Source organism: Tinamus guttatus, unplaced genomic scaffold, assembly GCF_059628265.1.
Source record: "Tinamus guttatus ecotype Peru unplaced genomic scaffold, ASM5962826v1 Tinamus_guttatus_pri_ptg000046l, whole genome shotgun sequence".
Lineage (NCBI taxonomy): Eukaryota > Metazoa > Chordata > Aves > Tinamiformes > Tinamidae > Tinamus > Tinamus guttatus.
Genome location: NW_028288580.1, coordinates 1,514,441 through 1,533,092, shown reverse-complemented (window position 1 = coordinate 1,533,092; position 18,652 = coordinate 1,514,441). Strand labels below are relative to the sequence as shown.

At 42.4% G+C, this 18,652-nt stretch overlaps 1 protein-coding gene and 1 long non-coding RNA gene across 2 annotated transcripts in view; one reads left to right on the top strand and one right to left on the bottom strand.

The window, feature by feature from the left end:
* PDSS2 (decaprenyl diphosphate synthase subunit 2) overlaps positions 1–17,343 on the top strand; it is a 97,486-nt gene extending 80,143 nt beyond the window's left edge. The window contains exons 5-8 of the mRNA XM_088538270.1: positions 2,904–3,077; positions 3,862–3,993; positions 7,419–7,454; positions 17,185–17,343. Of these exons, the coding sequence (XP_088394396.1) occupies positions 2,904–3,077; positions 3,862–3,993; positions 7,419–7,454; positions 17,185–17,343 (501 nt within the window). The remainder of the gene's footprint in view (positions 1–2,903; positions 3,078–3,861; positions 3,994–7,418; positions 7,455–17,184) is intronic.
* The window catches only part of LOC148595929 (uncharacterized), a 227,433-nt gene extending 209,597 nt beyond the window's left edge, over positions 1–17,836 (bottom strand). Inside the window, exon 1 of the long non-coding RNA XR_015914234.1 lies at positions 17,774–17,836. This is a non-coding gene — a long non-coding RNA (uncharacterized LOC148595929). The remainder of the gene's footprint in view (positions 1–17,773) is intronic.
* Between the last annotated feature and the right edge of the window lie 816 nt (positions 17,837–18,652).

Below are 18,652 nucleotides of genomic sequence, written 5' to 3'. Positions count from 1 at the left end.
CTTTGAAATACCCTCTGCTGACCAAAAAACATGTGCAGGAAAAAGAAAAAAAAAAAAAAAGTGAATCTTTTTATAAAAATACCATGCGTTGGCATGACTTCAGATCTGCAATGCTAGGGCTAGTTTCTTTTTTGTCCCTTGATGTTTTAAAATAATTTTTAGATCTTGTCATACGTAGCATTGCTGTAAAAAAATATATATATATAGCCCAGCTGATGGGCTGTTGTGTAACATGGGAGCTGTGCTGGGAAAAAACAGCGGTTGGGATGTTGGAAAATTTAACTGAAGAAAGGTCGGCTCTGTCTTGCTAACCGGCAGGCACTCGAGTGGTCTCGTGGTCTGGAGACTTTCTGTGATTAGAATCAGCTCTATTTTTGGCTTGTGAGCTCACATGCTAGCGCAGGTCTGTATGGAGATAACTTCTTTTAAAAACGTCCTTCTAACTGTACAGTTACAGTTTTGCAGTATCTCTGTTTGGAAGAATTCTGTATTGCACCTTTGAGGATGTCTCTCAAAGCCTGTTTTTTAAGCCTGGTTTGGATGCTTGAAAATCTTACATGGTCTTTGTGAGATATTCATGCTTGTTACTCCCTTTCTGTAAAACCTAGCAGATCCTTCTTCAAATAGCCTGTGATAAAAACAAAGTCCTGCGGATGTTAAGTTTTTTTTTTTTCACAAAACTATGTACTGGTTAAAGTTATAATGAAAGTAAGCCTGTTTTTACTCCTTTAAAGTAAAGGAGATCTTTAAAAACTCAGCACACTGTGCACTTTAAGCAAACTTGGGCTTTTTTATAGCTGACCAATAGTCAATTAATGAGTTTTAATAGTAGAGAGTAACTTGTCCTGCCATCCTTTTTAGTTATGTGATTAAACTCAAACTTCCTTAAGAAGAATGTATTTTTTCTAATAATTTTTTTCTAATTGTAGGAATATAAGTGACTGTTCAATCTCTAGTCCTTGCAGTTGGTATTTCATAATGCTCTGTGACTGTTCAGAGGCTCAGGCATGCTGGCATCTTAAATGTACAGGTCTTCTGAAAGATTTTGGTAATTTCATAAATTGTTTCAACTTATCTTGCTAGTCTCTTTCTGCCTTGGTGGTTATAAAAATCACTGCCAATTTTTAGTGTATCTTCCAGCAAGTTTTGGTAAATATCATTCTTTTTCTCTGAGCAGATTGGTTGTTAAGGAAGAGATTGTGTTGCGTCTTCCAAGAGCTCCTGATTTTAATTTTAAAATAAATTGATCTATATCTGAGTGAAAAACAACTTGATACGTAGGAAGCTACTAGAATTAAATGCTCATTTTGACGTTTTGCCAGTCATGGGAATTTGCACATTCTCTGGGCTGAGTTAAGATATTAAAACAAGAATGCTGCAGTAAAATGAAGCATAAGGAAAGCTTAGGCTTCTCTTCGTAAGTTATCACATGCCTAATAGCAAACTTGCTGTTTTCTGTTCTTCCTTTCCTCGTATAAGTTAATAGTATGTCGGAAAGCAGAGGAATTTTGATACAGCATTGTGCTACTTGGCATTGCAGCATTCTCCTACTTTTTCCATTAGTCTCATATTATCTTCTCCCTTGTAACATGGCACTTCTGGGCGATACCCTTAAGGGAGTAAGGCCAGAGCAGAACGGATGGATTTTGTTTCATTTGTTACCAATTTCATGACAGATAATACCCTGCTAGAAAACTGTAGGGTCACACAGAATTAGTTCTTGCTCATTTCTAAATAGTTTAATTGACATCACTTTGAGGAGAAAAGTTGTATATGTATGAGATTTTTCATATTATTCCTTTAAAGAACATCATTTTGACTTAGCGCATGCTATAGATTTGAATGAGCTGAGAAATTGCAAACTATTTTTATCATTTACATTCCTGAAATTTCTCTGTAGTTTCTCAATATTGAGTTTTTTCTAAGTAGAAGAATCTTTATGGTCTTTTCCCTTTTTTGCTTTATTCTCTTTAGAGGGTACCTAAGGGCATGAATTATGGGTGTGCGTGAAATAGATTACAGATCATGTCTGGCCTTGAAGGCTGGCATCATGTGAGCTGAAGAGCTGCAGTTGACTTTGGGGTTGAGGGGAGAAGGGATTGGGTTCCTGTTAAGGAAAACACAGTTCTGTGCAAAGTATTTCACATTATTGTTTTGTATACTGAAGGATTTTGAGAAATATTGAGCATCTTTGACCTTAAAGTCAAGGTGAAAAAGTTCACCAGAAGCCTCCCCAAGATCTCTTGTCAAACCTCTGGGAAAGTTAACATTTGATATTTCTAAAGCATAATTTTATTTTAAACACTTCCTGATTTTCCTGGTTCGTGAGAATGAAGTAAAAAAGGTACAAGTCATCCCTTACTACCCTCCATTTTTTCAGCACAGTCCTATAAGTATTTTTAAAACCTTTTGTGATTTTTTTTTCTTAACTACAAAGGAGAAGTTTAAGTAACTCGGAAATGTCATTCCCCAATTGATTGAGGTTATTGTTTATTATTATTATTACTTATATTTATTTATTATTATTTTTTACAGACAAGAGTTTAGATGCTGATGTGCCCTGCTTGCTTTTCTCCCCTGCTCTCAGTAGGAATGCCACTGACTGTTGGCATTTGGTGTAATGACACAGACATTAAGGAAAGGGTCTGTGTAAAATCCATGGACAGCTCTGTATATTTCTGTGGATCTTTGGAGCAGGACCTTCGAATGTTATTTGTGCCACTGGGCTGCTCAGGGCAGTGTGTTCTCCACCCGCCCCTGGAGCAGGCCTTTTCTCCAGCCTTGGCACCCTGAGTTTTGTTACTTGCCATGTGCTGTGTTTTCCTGGGCAGCACCGCTAGCTTCTGCTACGTGATAGAGCTGCAGTTTTGCTGTTCTCACTTTGGCCTCTGTTTCGTTTTCAGGAAAACTGTCTTACAGACGATATTGGAATATCGACTTGGAAAGAGCAGGTTTTCCTCTCGCACAGCGCCTTGCTGGCCAAGAGCTGCCAGGCTGCCCTGGAGCTGGCGAAGCACAGCGCCGAGCTGCAGGACACGGCGTTTCAGTACGGGAAGCACATGTCCATGAGCCACAAGGTAGGCTCTTCACGCTCTGCCCAGCGCCCGGACGCTGCAGGCCTCGCAGCAACGTCCTGACGTGTTGCTCTTAACCTCTGTCCTGTGCAACATGCTGGGCCACAGACCGCTGCTGCCATGTCAGCAACAGCGCTCATGAACCTGCAGAACCCCTCCTCTGAGCAGCACAGCTTGCTTCGTTCAGGGCTCTATTGAAGGTCCTCTGATGCATCTTCCTGTAGCCCTTTCCTTCTCTGCTCCTGCTTTCTTCTTGAAACTGCTATTCTGGGCGCAGGAGGAACCTCAGCTCGCGCCGAGGTTGGTACCAAGAGGCCCAGCCGTCTGCAGCAGCACTCGAGGCATGAGCTGCAGTGGCCAAAATCCCAGCAATTGTCCCCTCCTGACAGGTCTGCTGTGAGGACAACCGTGTGCCGGGGGGAGCTTCGGGATAAGGAGGGAGGTCAGGGAAGGGCAGCAGCATCTGGACTGCTGCAGCAGTGTGAGAGCCCACAGGGCCCCTGGGGCTGAGGCCCCTGCTCGCCCTCCCTGGCGGGTCAGTGGCCCTGCGCAGAGGCACGTTTGTGTTAGCATTTGATCTCAGGTCAGGAGACCAGCCCCTGCTTGCTGCTCTGTGCTCGTGTTGCAGATGTCTCAGGGCTGTAGTGCTGTAGTGCAACCAAGATACACCTGTCAGTGCAGAAGGTGGCAGTTGGGTATAAAGTCAGGAGGATACAGACCTTGAATTGGTGAGTGGATGGGATAGAACAACTTCTAGTATTTGAAGAAATATATTCTTTTCTTTCAGCTACATTCAGACCTTCAGCCATTTGTTAAAGAAAGTTCTAATGACACTGTGGTCTTCAGTTTAAATTCTGCTCCTGCAGTCCTGCATCAGGAATTCCTTGGAAGAGAGGCGTGGATTAAACAGATTAGAGAGGTAAATTAACTCATGCTTTATAATTTCTTAGTTTTGCTATTTGGATCTCTCTGTGTACGTTTTCAGACTACAAAGAGGTTTGGAAACTAACAAAAGAGAGGACAACATAGAGCAATTCTGCTGAGCAACATTTACACATTTCTTTCATGCTTTCAAGAGAGGGGAAGTGCTGGGCAAGGACAAATGAGCTGTGTCAACCTTCAGTGTAATGATGGAAGAGGTAACAAGCAGATGCATTGGCACAAAACACATGTTTGTTCCTCAGTACTTATGTGAAGTCCCACATACTAGCTTGAGACTACTTTCACTCACAGCTTAAACCAAAAATCTTTGCACCACAGTAGCTGAATGAGGCATACATTTTCTTCTGCCAGCTTTGACCTGGGAGCAATAAAGTGATGGGAGGAAAAGAGCTGGGGATCGTGGCTTCCTGACCACTACAGAGAGTAGCCCGTCTAAAAGCTGTGAGTCGCCTCTGGCAATTCTTGCCATCTCTATATAGATTCTTCAGCAGAAAGACTATTTTCTTCAAAAAAAAGCTAGTTCTCTGCAAGCATATTAATTCTAGACCTGCTCTTTTCCTTTCCATTTTGAAAGCAGAACTGGGGGGCACAGGCCAGGAATTGAGGGCTTCTGACTCCTGTATTTCTGACTGTCAGGTTTCAGTCTGCATTCACATACTGCAGACCTGAAGCAAAGTTGCTTCAGGAGTGAGGGTTGTGGGAAATACATGCAACCTCCTTCACCTTACAGTGATGCAGAGAAAGGGGGAAAATCTATCAAACCAAAGTGAACTTCTCTCATTTTGAAATTAGGGGCTGATAGTTTAATGTCTGACTAGGAACTTTGGAATTCTGTAGTCTCAACGCAAGGCCAATATGCAAGTTGAATGTAAATGAATTTGGATGATTGCAGCTGGAGAATAATGGTATTACTACAGCATTATACATTACAACAGCTTATAAAAGCTTTGAAACAATTTCCCATCTGCAGAATCTAGAGAGGGTTGCAGAATTCCAGGAGTCTGCCTGCCTGCTAATTCTTATACAAAAAATTGGTGTCACAGACACAATGAAGCAGTTCTCACTGAACGGAAAAAAAAGAAAATGGCATGCACTATGGAAAAGTATCAACTGCCACTGTTGTTAAATACAAAGTAGAGGACCTAGTCAAGGAGCCTCTTGGCTTATGCTGACTGAGAAAAGCAAATTACCTTTTTAATAACTGCAAGCTTTTTGAGATACCACCTGTGGTCACACCCACTATGGACATACAGGATTGATGCATTTTGAGTCAATTTTGGGGGAAATTAGGAAGCCTTCTTCCTGGCCAGGGGAGTAGGCTTCACACCACGTCATTTATTACAGAGCACCACGGCTCTTCTGGCACATGGCAGTCTCTGGTGCTGAGGAGGAAGGCTGAGCCGAGTTGGCCGGTCACCTCTCTAGTGTGTTGACGAGGAGGTGCTTTCCCTTGAGGGCCTGGAGCCCCAGCATTTTCAGCCTGAGCTGCCCAGCCCAGCAGCGAGGCGCCTGCGGTGGGATCTGGGCTGCTAATGAAGCTGGATGAGAGCCTGTGCCTTCTGCAAGTCAGCCCTGGTGCCTTTGTGGGAGCTAAACCAGGCACAGAAGTCTGATGTAAAGGAAAGCTCTGTGCCTGAAATCAGGGTCAGTAAAAGTCAAAGAACAAACTACTGTGAGGATGGAAAAAAAAAAGAGAAAGAAGCAAAGGTGGGATTGTAGGAAAGGTGGCTTAGAAAAAAGATTTGACTAAAGCTGTTGCTTGGAGAACTGCAGTGGCAGTTCTGCAATTGCAACCATAAGTGGTTGAAGGGAACAGAGTGTGAAGAAACTCTCTGGCTGTTTGTAGCCTGTATTATATGCAAGAGAAGAGCACACCTTTTTAGTGTATTGCTAAGAATAAAAGGCATCTTCATCGAGTGTGAATCTGCATAGCAGCAACCAGAGAACATGTTCTTGGTATGTTCTGGTACACGCTGTAACTACTAAGTATGTTTTGAAGCCACCATAAGATCCAAACAGTGTGAATAAAAGTTGGCAAATCAAGAGATGGGAATTCACAAACAAGAAGCAATTATTGGCAGTGGTTTTGCTACTCTCAAATTATGTAAGGCTGTTTTCTTAATATGAATTTCAGAAAAGCTGGATTTTTTTTTTTTTTTAGGAGAAGCTTGAAGAGTCTCCTCTCTCCTTCAATTAAATCATTTTTTTTTTACCTACTGCCTTCCTTCCTGTTCTGGTTGCCTAATTTCTCCTCAGTTCTTTGCTCTATTTTGTGTTGTCTGTCTTACAAGACGTAATTTATATTCCAAATCTGTGGCGTCTCAACAGCGTCTCTTCAAAGCGGGACTTAGCTTTCCTCTTTGGTGCAGCTCTTCTCTTCAGGCCAGTTGGCTGCCACCTCCTCCTGGCTGCTTTCCAGGGACAGCCCTTGAAGTGTCCGCAGAGGACCTGGAGAGGCTGTGGTCCTCTCCCGACACCCTTTCACAAGGCACATTCCAGAGGAGCTGGGGTTTCTGGCCCTCCCATGTGGAGGTTAGAGGGAAAGAAGTAGCGCAGATGGTTTTCTTTCTGTGGGCCTAGAGAGGGAACAGCTGGAGGTGGACAAGGTGATAATGGCACGGATGGGTTTGGTCAGAGGAAAGGGCTGCAGGGTGGCCAGGCGGGAATGCACTGGGTCTGGCATTACCGTAACTGGGTGAGAAAGACATAAATGTGCTATTTTCTACATAGCCTAGTGGCAAAGCAGAGGAATTTGGCCTGTGTACTTTTCGGCATCTGGGCAAGAGCAACTTCAAAATTTATTCACGCTTCGTTCTGAATGTGCTAGGAGGTAAAGGTTGCCTGTGTCTACTGCTTAAGTAAAGGGTGACACTGTGTACTTAGATGCAATTCTAAACCCAATGCGTAATTAGCATGTCTCATTTAGGCCTAATAGCTCTGACATGGTCTTGACACCCTCTTGGAGAGGATCAGCTCTAGACATTTAACTGTGTGCAAATCGCTGGAGATACGGAGTAGTTCTCTTTTAAGAGGTGTCTTGATTTTTCTTAGCTATGTAATCCTATTATTGCTGAGCTGAGATACAGTTTATACCCAAGATCTTATGGGGGAGGTAGATTAATGCAAACAACAAGATTTCTTATGACCAAAATGCTTTATATTGAAGAAGCTGTTTAGCTAGAACTCATAATAAAGATATTATGTTCAATGTCTGGAGATGTCATCTGAAACAGAACTATGTTGTATAGGCTGATAATGTTTTGGGTTGTATTTTGGATTTTTCTGCATCAGATTTCTAAAGGATATCAGTTATGTCTAAAATAATAGTTCTCCTAATTGCATTCTTCATTCTTACAACTCTCATTTTTAGAATGTTGCATAAAATCTCTCTTTCTCTTTAAGGCACAAGGAAAAGGAAGCATAATGGACTACAAGAAGGTTAGTTAATGACATTTAAACTTGCTTATTATTTTTAATGTTTCCTGTAATGCTTTTATGATTATTTTTGACAGCTGAAAGAAACTTCCGTATTAAAGTCAAATTATAATTTGTGCATATGAATGTGGAGGAGAGTGGCTTGTGCAGCTTCTTAAATTAAAGAGCCAGTAACGGTCAGCTATTCTGTATCAGGTATCCCTCTTTTATAATCATTTTTGCTGTTTTTCATCCCATTCATCCCACAATACCATTCCAACTATTAAAACAAAACAAAACAAAAATCCATTCTGCTCTCCCTTCATTTTCCTAATAATTACTTTCTTCCAATCCTCGCTGCAGCTTTCAACTAAGTCCCCCCTGCTTTTGCTCCAGGGCTGCAGTACCCCTAGGACAGGCCTGTCTGAGCTAAGGGGCTGGTGTGCTGGAAGCAGCCGAGGCAGCGCGGAACCCTTGGAGGTGCCCGTGCTGCCGAGGAGGCTTCCAGGAAAACACCGGAGCTGCTCACTGGGGATGGGCGCGATGGAGGTGGACGGGGTGAGGTTGTGTCCCCCCGTCTCTCACTGAGCATGAGGCCGAGTTGTTTGGAGGCTTTGCTACAGCCGGAGGGTCCGGTTACCTCCAGCAAAAACGGGGAAAATAACAGTTAAATTGCTGAGCACATGCAGGATTCTTGGGGGAGCCAGGAGAGCTCTCTAGCTCTGAATGTTACGAGCACGGCAGGTTAGCACACAGATACAGGGCAGAGTCCTATTATAACTGCTCTGTATTTATCAAGAAAAATTGTAATTTGGATCATGAAAAACAATCAATTTGTCTTTCCTTTTTGGTGATAAAAAGGATCTCAAACTTAGCTTGCTGTTTAAAGTGATTGTTCTTATCAGGGCAATGTTTGTTTTCTACAGTAGAAAAAATAAATGGTGCGTCTGTGGTTTTCTGAATGGTCACAGAGAGCACTGAAATGTGTTTTTCTTCAAATATGTCTCCATGTGTGAGACAAGTCTGTGAATGCTTAGGCTAGGCCACTTGCTTTCGTGCGGCTGGGTTTTCCCCTTGTTACCATTGCGATCTGCCCAATGTTATTTTAATATTAAAAAAAAGAAGCATCTAAACTTGCTGTAGTGAATCATACGATTTGTCAGTACATTCTGATATGTTGACCTAGATGATTTCAAACTTTGGATGCCTCAGAGGCAAAAGAAAAGCCTGTGGCACGCGTAGGCCCCCGAGGCCCTCGAGGGGAAGGCTGTGGGGAGGCCCCGTTGCGTGTGGAGGCCTCGTGCAGCGGGCGCTGCCCGGCAAGCGGTGCTGCCACCGGCGTCGTGAGGCGCCTCCTTCCTCACCTCCCACCTGCTGCACCTTTAGCCATGATACCGAAAAATCCCTCATTGCCTTTGTGAGACCAAGCAAAATGCAGCTTTGTCGTTCTTGTAGTAGTGCCAGGGCTGAATACTGAGGTGTCGCATCCCTCTCTGCTAGGTTTCTTCATTAAAAAAACTAATAAATAAATAAATAGAGGTGGTCATTAGTTACATCCATGCTAAGTGACCCCGGTAACCTGCAGCTCACCAGTACATGCACGCAGCCAATTAGAAGACATGCTGTGCAGTACAAATTAATATTTTTTCCCTTCACTGTGATAATGTGTTTATTTCTATGCTACTAGAGTAATTTTTTGCACATATTCTACTTTTTCTTCCCTGCATCAAGGTCCTCCCATCTTTTTCTACTCTGTTTCTAGAATTATTTTCTTTGACAAGTCATTGGAGTTTTTAAATCCTGCTGTAACTCCTAATCCAATTTGAGGTTTTGTTTCTCTTCGAGTCTTACATAATTTTGTAAAAGGGGAAGATCACCAACACTAGCTGCAGAACTTTGGAAGAATTAAATTGTTTTTATCCTTCTCATTTTTATTATGAACTTCAAAATGCTGCTTGCTTACAATAACAAAAAGAAAAAAACCCTTTGTTCCTTTATCTGAATGCATAAACAAATGTGTATCAGACCTGTTAGCTGATTTGCTTACTCAAGAATGTTGTATCGGATCCCTCGTGGCCTTCAATTCAATTAATGAATGAAGGGAAGGCTGAGATCTACCTGCTCTGCATGCCTCCTATAAAAACAAAAGCCTTGTTTTTTTATTATTTTTTTATTTTTTTATTTTGATGCTGCCTCAGAACCTCGAGTTGTAACTTTGATGCAAGTGATTCTAAAACGGTATTTCTGAGGTTTTTCACTGACAAAAAGTAGCTAGCTAGATGGTGCGAGTAAATTCAGTGAAGTTTCTGACACAGACATAGAAAGGAAATATTTTCCATTCATTTAATTGGGCATGAGACTGTCATGTCAATAAGGTCATTGTGTTCTGCAAATTTTTGATACTTTTATTCTCACAATGTATCAATCTTTTTATCAGAAGGACTTTGATATCAGAGAAGGCTTGTTTAAAGTCATTATTTCTGAATCCATTTTCTCACATTAGTGTCTGAATGTTCTGGTTTTTGCTACACCACCACACCACATCCAGGCAAATTATTGATCCATCACTGTGCTGTTTGAAAGTCTGTGCCAGAGATGAAAAAGACAGAAGTTGAACCTCTGTTTTAGTGTTGTTTCTCAGGTACAAAGAAGGCACTATATATGACATATATATTTATATATACACACACATATATATATATACACACACAAACACACACACATATCTATATTCATTCATATAGATATATATGTATGCAGCTCACAGGTACAGTACTGTCTACAGACCAGTTTTACAGTCCCAGGGTACGAACAACTGTATTTCCCCACTGCTTTTTTAATTAAATGCCAGCATCATCATGAGATGTATCCTGGGACTACGGGACATTGTCTTTATTCCCTTGTTCCTAAAATGTGATGAAGAGCAAAAATATGCATTTTTGTTTGTAGAAAACACTTCTGAGCAATAGTAGTTTTTCCCTGAAATTTGTGAATACAATTATTTTAGATGTGTTAGTAATATTGTGAAAGTAGCCAAAACCATCAGAGAAAGACATTCTCTCTTTTGTTGGAAGTAACGTATGTCAAGATACACAAGCTTCTAACTAAACAAAGGACATTTTTACTTATGCTGTTAATTCCGGATAGATTTGGGTTTTCTTTTTTGATTGTATAAGGAGAAGAGTGGTTCTTTTCCTTTTTAAATCAGACCTTGGCTAAACTGTAAAGAAAGGAAGACAGTCACCTGAATTGTGGAGGTGTACATCAACCCCCCACATCACTTGCTTGCATCTTTGTTTTTAATTTGAGGGTGTTTCCCATGACTTCTTTGGAATGAGAATTCAGCACTACTTGCTTCAGTAAAATAAACACTTAGCACATCTTTTAGCGTGAATCTGAAGTTAATTGTGTGTGCTTGGGTGTACTAAGATGGCGATTAAAAGCCATTTGCAAGACTATAATTTAAGAAAGTCACTTGTTGGTAAAAAGGCGCCATTTAGCTACCAGCTACTATTGTTTAGATTTACAAGCTAATAAACCTGTAAGTTGGTTGTCAAAGACCTGGAAAAGTGTAATAAGGAAAAGCTGTTATCTTTTCTGAAACATAGAGAATCAATCAGGTTTAATTTTTAATACAGGCTAGCAAAGTGTAAAACCCCTGGAATAATATGAACTGCATAACAGCCAGAGTAGCAACGTTCCCTATAAACAGACTGTTTCTTTCCTTTACTCGTGGGCCTGACTCTTAGCAGATTTGATCTTATCTTGTGAAGCAGATTTGGTCTTCTCCTATGAGAGGGCTTTTCTGTGCTGGACGAAAAAAGTTAATTTATGTGTCAGCTCGGTAAGAAAAAAAAAAAATTGCAGATGTATAGTTACACAAATGCAAGTTTCTGCAGCCTATTACGTCCTTTACAGATGTATGTCTTTACCTCTTCTATAGAAAAAGTATCTAAGATTCAATAGTGGATAAATATATTCACAGCAATTTCATGTAGCATATCATTCTGCACATATCCAGCAAAGTTGAGGAAAGCTTTGGGTGTTTTATGACATTATGAAATAATGCGCTTAAATTATTAAATTTAAAATTTAAATTTTACATAAATAAACTGGATAAATTAATAAATTTTCCAGAGCCTCTTTTGAGGAGGAAAAGCATAATGCTCTGTCCAGCCACAAGAAAAGAGCAAAAACATAAGAGCAAATGCTGAGAAGATCCCAAGGGGCTTGAAAAACAAATGTAAAAGAAAAAGTTGCTCTTCTAGCTATGAAATGTGTCAGTACCATTTCCAGACAATGTTTCAGCTGTCTTTTAGATCATTGGTGCTTATTGAGCATGATGTTCCCACAAAAGAGAAAACAAATTTAGAAAAGCTAGAGTAGGACATTGTAAACACTTAATGCATTAATCAGCCGCTCGACCACAGATCAATTTAAATTTTGTCTTTCTGGGTTTCTCTTTTTTATTTCAGTGACTGTTGTATATTTCAAAAGTTTAGAATATTTAAGCTTATTTAATATCAGAGAGACTACATGATTTCTGAGGATTTCATTATGTAAGAAGTGTAACTGTTTAGGGTCATTCTTCTAAAACAAACTTTTTTAAAAAATATTTTTGCTGTTGATATCTTGTCACTTAAAAGAAATCCTAAGTTTGACCAATGCAAAACCCAGATTAAACATTTTGGTGTTCTTATTCTCCTTGTGTGTGCAAAATCTAGTACAGTCAATGTATTTATCGCATATTTGGAGAGGATATTTTCCCCTATAGAACTAATTGTTCTTTATAAACAGTCTAAAAGGGAGGTAGAAATGCATCAACAGAGAAGAGTTGGAGTTTCTTTGTACTCATGCAGCTGCAGTTCTTTTGTCTTCATAGCTTTTTCAGTCTCCAAAATCTAGTGGTCTCTGGTGTTTCTTTGAGCTCCGGCTCCTCTCAGACAGCCCATTCTGTCCAGCAGGAATCCAGAATAGTTGGTCTGAAACGCGAATACCGAATCTCTATGTTATGGATGACAAAATTTCTCTCTCTCTTTCTTTTTTTTTTTTTTCCTTTTTTTTTTTAATAAAAAGTCAGGGCAAACATAGCACTTAGCTTTATTTGCAAAGTCATGTCACACTAAGTTGGGAGGGAGCTCTTGAGGATGCCTTGGCCCAGAGCAGGGCTGGCTTGGATTAGATACCTCAGGGCCTTGTCCTGTTGAGTTCTGAGTATCTGCAAGGACAGAGATCTCGCAGCCTCCCTGGGCTACCTGCTCCGGGGCTTGACCTCCTTCTTGCTGGAAAAAAGTGAATTACTTCTGGCCCCTGATCATGTTGGCAGCCTTCCACTGTGCTTGCTGTGCTGTAGCAGCGAGGTTGTGGTGCCGGGAAGCCCAGGTGCTTCCGAATGTCGCCTCACAGGTGCCAACCGGGAGGGAGTAACTGCTTCCCTCAGCCTGCTGGCTGCCCTTGTGGACATGTGGTTGGTCATCTTTGCTGAGAGGACACTGCTTCCAGAAGAAGTGGGTGACAGAGGAAAAGGGAGAGCTCAAATACCTGAAAAAAAAAAAAAAAGAGTGAGGACTTCTCGGCCTGCTGCTTATTGATATAAATCTGGCTGGATCTTACTGAATCTGGTTAAAGGCAGCCTCTGGTGGATGAGTGTTTAGTACCATGCACAACATGAGCAGTGTGAGATCTCCCCACACACAGCCTTTCATAACATTATTTATTGCAAGTCAGCAGATTCTGAAAGCTGTGTAGATGCTATCAAGATTGCTATCCCAGATATTGAATATCCTTTACTTGTTAGTTTTTGTGCCCAAATACTTAAAAAAATGCTGCAAAGTAGGAGCAAGAATTTGGGACTTATTTCTATTCTACATAAGGTATGACCTGGACAATGCATTCTCTTTGTATCATTCATTTATGTTCCACTCCAGGAAATAACTTAGTTTTAAAGTCTCACTAGCTCACAGCAGTGAGGTGAATCACATAAACACACAGTTTCGATTTTATGGTAGGCTTAGGAGGGTAAGTCAGCATACAGGGAAAGTGCATTTCTAGCTTAGAGCATGCTTCTGTTTCCATGTTTAGGGCCAGAGCGCTATGGAGAGACTGTGTAGTTTCATGGTAGTTACACCAGTCTGCTTTGGTGTTTTGAGCAGATACAGATACAGCAGATAACTGAAGTCAAGAGATCAGATACCGTTTTTATAGACAGGAGCCTGCTGCTCTGGTTTGCATAGGCTCATTTTGGTTCTGTGCTTGCAAACTTCAGAAGGCTGAGTGGAAAAGACCCCCTACTCCAGCTGTTTGGGGCTTGTGGTTGTCTCCTGAAGGGTAGGAAAGGTAAGCTCGAAACCAAGGAGTTTTTGTAAAACTCTCTTTTCCATTGTGCCAGGACATGGCAGGAGGCATTTTTCAAGGTGCAGTCAGTGACTCATTACCATTTATTTGCAGGGCAAATCTAGGCCATGGGAGTGCAGAGGGAGATGCTGGAACTAGCCTAGGAAGGAAGGAGCAGGGAAGGGAAACGGAGCCAGCTGCAAGCTCCTCTTGGTGTATGGGAAGTATTCGTTCTGAGAAAACCTCAGCACAGCCCACCTCTCTATTTGTTCATTCCTTCTGTAACTCTTGACCCCCCTCCTTCCAGCCAAAGCCCATGAAATGAAATGAAAATAAACTAACTGTGGATCGAATGATGAGGCTGAACCCACTGCAGGGTAGCAGAGCAGGAGCGCAACAAGACTCCAAACGCTCTGCTCCCACTGCCCTGCCCTTTTTTTTCCCGGCCCATGAATGTTTTGTTGTTGCTGTTGCTTTTTCCTTAGATTCAAGGCATAAAATTTGGGCTTCTGAGCTTCATGTGTCCCAGTAAAAACTGCTAAGCCTGGACAGTATCTGAATATACTAAGGGAAAACAGAAAATGCTGTGTAAAAATAGCATGTGAGAGGGGAATCACCTCCCATCGAGTCTCATCTTGGCTATGCTATTACAAGGTTGTCCTTTAAGTTGACTGTAAATAATGAGATCCCCTCTGTGATCTTCCAGCTTTCTGGCACCTTTAGGAAGAAGAGCAATAGGGCTTTAGCACCAATTTTCTGAACAACATTTTAAAAGTTAAAATGCAACTGGAGGGAAAGGTTTTCCAAGTCATTTGCAATTTGTCTTGTATTCTGCTTAAATTACTGAGTGCCACTTTGAAGAAAGTTGTGTTTTAATGATGGATAAATTGTTTGGTGCACAGAATGACACTCTATAAACCTAAGAGGTCAGATTCTTTTATTTAGAAGAAATTAATGAAAGGTCGTAATTTAAGTTTGTAAAGTAACAAATAGAAGCAGTTCATTTCCCTTCTCTATTCATCAGCCTCCTATATTAGCTGTTTCTATCCAAATGCAATTGAAAAAAAAAAAAACAGTGCCTCTAAACTAGATATGTGGATTTTTTTTTCTTACATATTTAGTTTGTGTGAAAGTGCACAGCGAGCACAACCAACAACATAAATTAGTTGTTCTGCATACAGCCATGCTACTAAAGCCTGGTTTCCTGTGGATTTACGTGCTATATTTATTCAGGAGCTAACCAATCACTACAACCCAATTCCCACTCTTTTTTTTTTTTTTTTTTTCCCACCACTACCATTTTACAACCCTGGCTGAGCTGGAATGGGCATGCAGTATGGTTAATCCATGCTGGTTTGCCTCCATCTACACTCCTTTGGCTGCGCCAGCTGATTCTGCAGGTGGAATATGGAACAGGTGCATTTTTAAGGATGGCAAATTTTTCATGGCATAAGATGGTCTTTAAAAAGTTGAGGAAGGAGCTTGCCTTATGAACCAATAATTATAATTGCCATTTTGAGGTTCTTTGCATTTTGCTTGGAAACATGTAGTAGTTTTTAGTCTGATTTTTGTATAGTGATTTCTCTGGGTATAGTTTGAAACGAGCCTTGCAATTCTTTTGGCTTTGAGGTACTGTGTATGTCTAAGTGCTGTCATGTCACAAGCTTTTAAACTGCATTAGTTTCTGAATTCTCCCCCTTTCCAGATTTTAAGTGTATTCTTAGTACATAAGTACATATGTGTGCACACAACCACATGTACTTAGACTAAGCCTCTCTGATCTTTGACCAGTCTCAATTTTTTTGTTTATATATGCCATGTTTTTTTTTTTTTTTAATATCTCCATAGATACCTACATGATGATTACCACCAGTCATGGCAAATCTTTTTAATGAGCTTCAGTGAGCCAGCAGAGTTCACTTCAAGATGTGGGGATTCCACAATTCCACAAAACTTTGAGTGGGGAGAGACAACTTTTCACACTGCTAGATTGCCACATCTCACCTATCTTCACCTTTGCTGTACAGCTGTGCTTACGTGGCTGATTCCCGAGTTTTAGATGTTGTGTTGAATTAACTGTGCGATGCATTTATGCCTCAGGATAAATTCTTTTCCAAAGTGCACTGCAGGAAGATTCTAACTGAAGTGGAGAATAAAAATTTTATGAATTGGGACTTGAGCACTCAAGTGCTGTAATATGCTTTCAACTAATTTCATCTTTAAATACAGATAATGAATCCACTTCAGCTTGTATTCAGATAAGGAGTGTCAATCATTCTATATAAACATAAGAATCTATATGAAATGGATGACTTGTACAATTTTATCATGGCTCGGATATTTTTGACAAGATTACCACTAGATAAGGTTATACTGATATGCTCATAAGTGACTTGGGACAAGTTGTGCTATGTACTGCAGGAAAACACAGTTTATAACACACTGTGTAATTACGTACTGTAGATATCTACATTCAAAAATAAAAAAATAAAAATAAAATCTTTTAAAAGCTGGCACAGTGGTGAATCCCAGCTATGAAATCCAGGTAGGACACATTAAGGGTGACTAAATGCTCTGCGGCTTTAGGGGTGATCCGCTCTCCAAGGCAGACCTGACCGTGGTTCCCAGGCGCAGGCAGGAGTTGCTCTGGGGACACCTGTACTTTCAGGCAGATGGACATTACTGCATTTCATGAGAGTATCAGGATGCTGTTCAGCAAAGTGAATAGTAAATAAATATGATTACTATTAGGAGCTTTGACTGAATTGAGGTATGGAAAAAAAAATGCCTGTTTTCTTTGGCATTTTAGATATTCATATTGTTTCATAGGAAATTTAGATTCTTCTTTACTCAGGTGTTTTAACATGCTAAGTCTATCCAGTAGCTTGCCATGAAATATGTGTTAAGCTGTGGAAATATTTTCTTTCTCTCCCGATGTGTTATCACTGAACCATTCTCAAGTTCCCTGTCCTGACCGCGAAGCTGAGGTTGCCTGGATGTAGCCAGGCAGTTTCCACTTTCGTACAGGGTTACAAATGTAAGCTGGTAGTGTATATATAGAAATCTGTAATAAAAAAAAAAAAAAGATGGAGTTGAATGCATGTCCTCTGATGCCCGTTTCCCAAAGGGTGGAATTTAATGGGTTTGTCTGCGGAGAGGAGGAAAGCGAGTGCTTGGCTCTTGCGCCAGCTCCGTGCTGTGCACGAAGCTCTTGGGAGACGGTGTAGGTGAGAAGTGCCTGGATATCTGAAGCCCTCCCGGGTTCATTTTGTGTTTTTCCTTGCCCTCTCCCAGGTGGGTGCGCGGGAGGGCCAGCACTGTCGCGGCGCCACGGGTTTCGTTAGCGTTTACCTCAGCGCGAGGGCGGCGCGGCGCCAGGACGGGCCGTGTGTGACGCCGCTCTGCCTGTGTCTCCCCGCAGCTGCGAGAAGCCATCCGGGCCGGCAGAGGTGTGACGGCCGCCCTGGACCTGTGCCGGTACCACGGGAAGCGGGCGCTGGCGGCCCTGGAGCGCTTCCCGCCCTCGGAGGCCCGCTCGGCGCTGGCCAACATCGTGTGCGCTGCCACCGGCCACTCGTGACGCGCGGCGCGGGGCAAGGCCGGCCCCGCGCCCACGGGCGCCCATGGGAAGCGTCAGGACTAACGGCGATGAGAGGCAAGGAAGAAGGAAAAAGGTCAAGCCGTTTGCACACGTCGTGCCAGAAGCGCACTCGAGGCCGCACGGGTAGAAATAATTAATGAGCGCCGCTCCGGTGCCCTCAGCAAATGGCCAGGAAATCAGCCTGTATTGATTGGGCGCTGGCGGCGATGGCGCCAGGGCGGAGGCCTGCGGTTTTCCCGTGGATCTGGGAAGCTCTTGCGACCTCACAGGGAATAACAACCCTACCCCCCTGCTGCTGCTGCTGCTGCTGGGGCGAAGGGGACGGAGCGGGCGGTGGGAAAGGCCCGTGTCTCCCCACGCACCCTCCCTCGTGCCTCCCCATCGCTGCTGTGTTTGTACGTGTTCAAACGCAAAACTGCTCCGCGCCTGATGCTCCCGGGCGCTGAGAAACTTGCTGAGAAAAAAATGTGTCAAGCGTGGTAAGTAGGAGCTTCAAAATATGCAATCAAATATTAATTCGGCTCTGTTTAAGGGAAGCGGCTGCCTAGGTTTTTATACTCTGCGGATGAAATGCGTTTTGCTCTGGGTCAAAGGAGGGGATTTTTTTTCAGCTCTTTGGGGCGGAGGGAGTACCCTTCCCTTGGCTCAAGCGCTTTGTGTCGACGCAGCCGCACACGAAATAACTGCCTGGGTTTGCGACACGTTTTCATTCCAGCGCCCCGGGAGAGGCCGGCGCCCGGCGGCAGGGCAGAGGCGGCCGCGGCGCAGGCCGAGCCCCGCGTGGCAGAACGTGCGGCCGGGCCAGCTCTCGCCCCAGCGTGCTGGATGCAGAGCGCGCGCAAGGTGCACGGGCAGGCTGCAATCCGAGCCTGTCTCTATTTTGCTCGCAGGAGATGATTTTTGTGGTTTGCACGCGTGCAACCCGAGCCCGGCGTTGACAAGAAGGCTGAGTTTACATAAATGATCTCGATTGAGACTCAGCTACCTCTCTTCCTTCTGTGGTGTAATTACAGCCCGATCTGGAGACAGCTAGCACAGCAAACAGATTTCATTACCGCGCTCACTCAAACACTAAGTGGAGTTATTTCTGTTGAACCCTTTCCTGCCTCTTCCTTCCCCCTCAGCCCAGCGTGTTGCCTTCCCCTGAATGAAAAAAATGTGAATAAAATCCACGTCCTCTAAAAAGTACACTGCATATACTGTGTAATGTACATACTATTCTGTGTGATATATGTCTGTATTATGCAATATATGTATAGTAAGTACACTTGAGGTGCAGTCTTTGCAC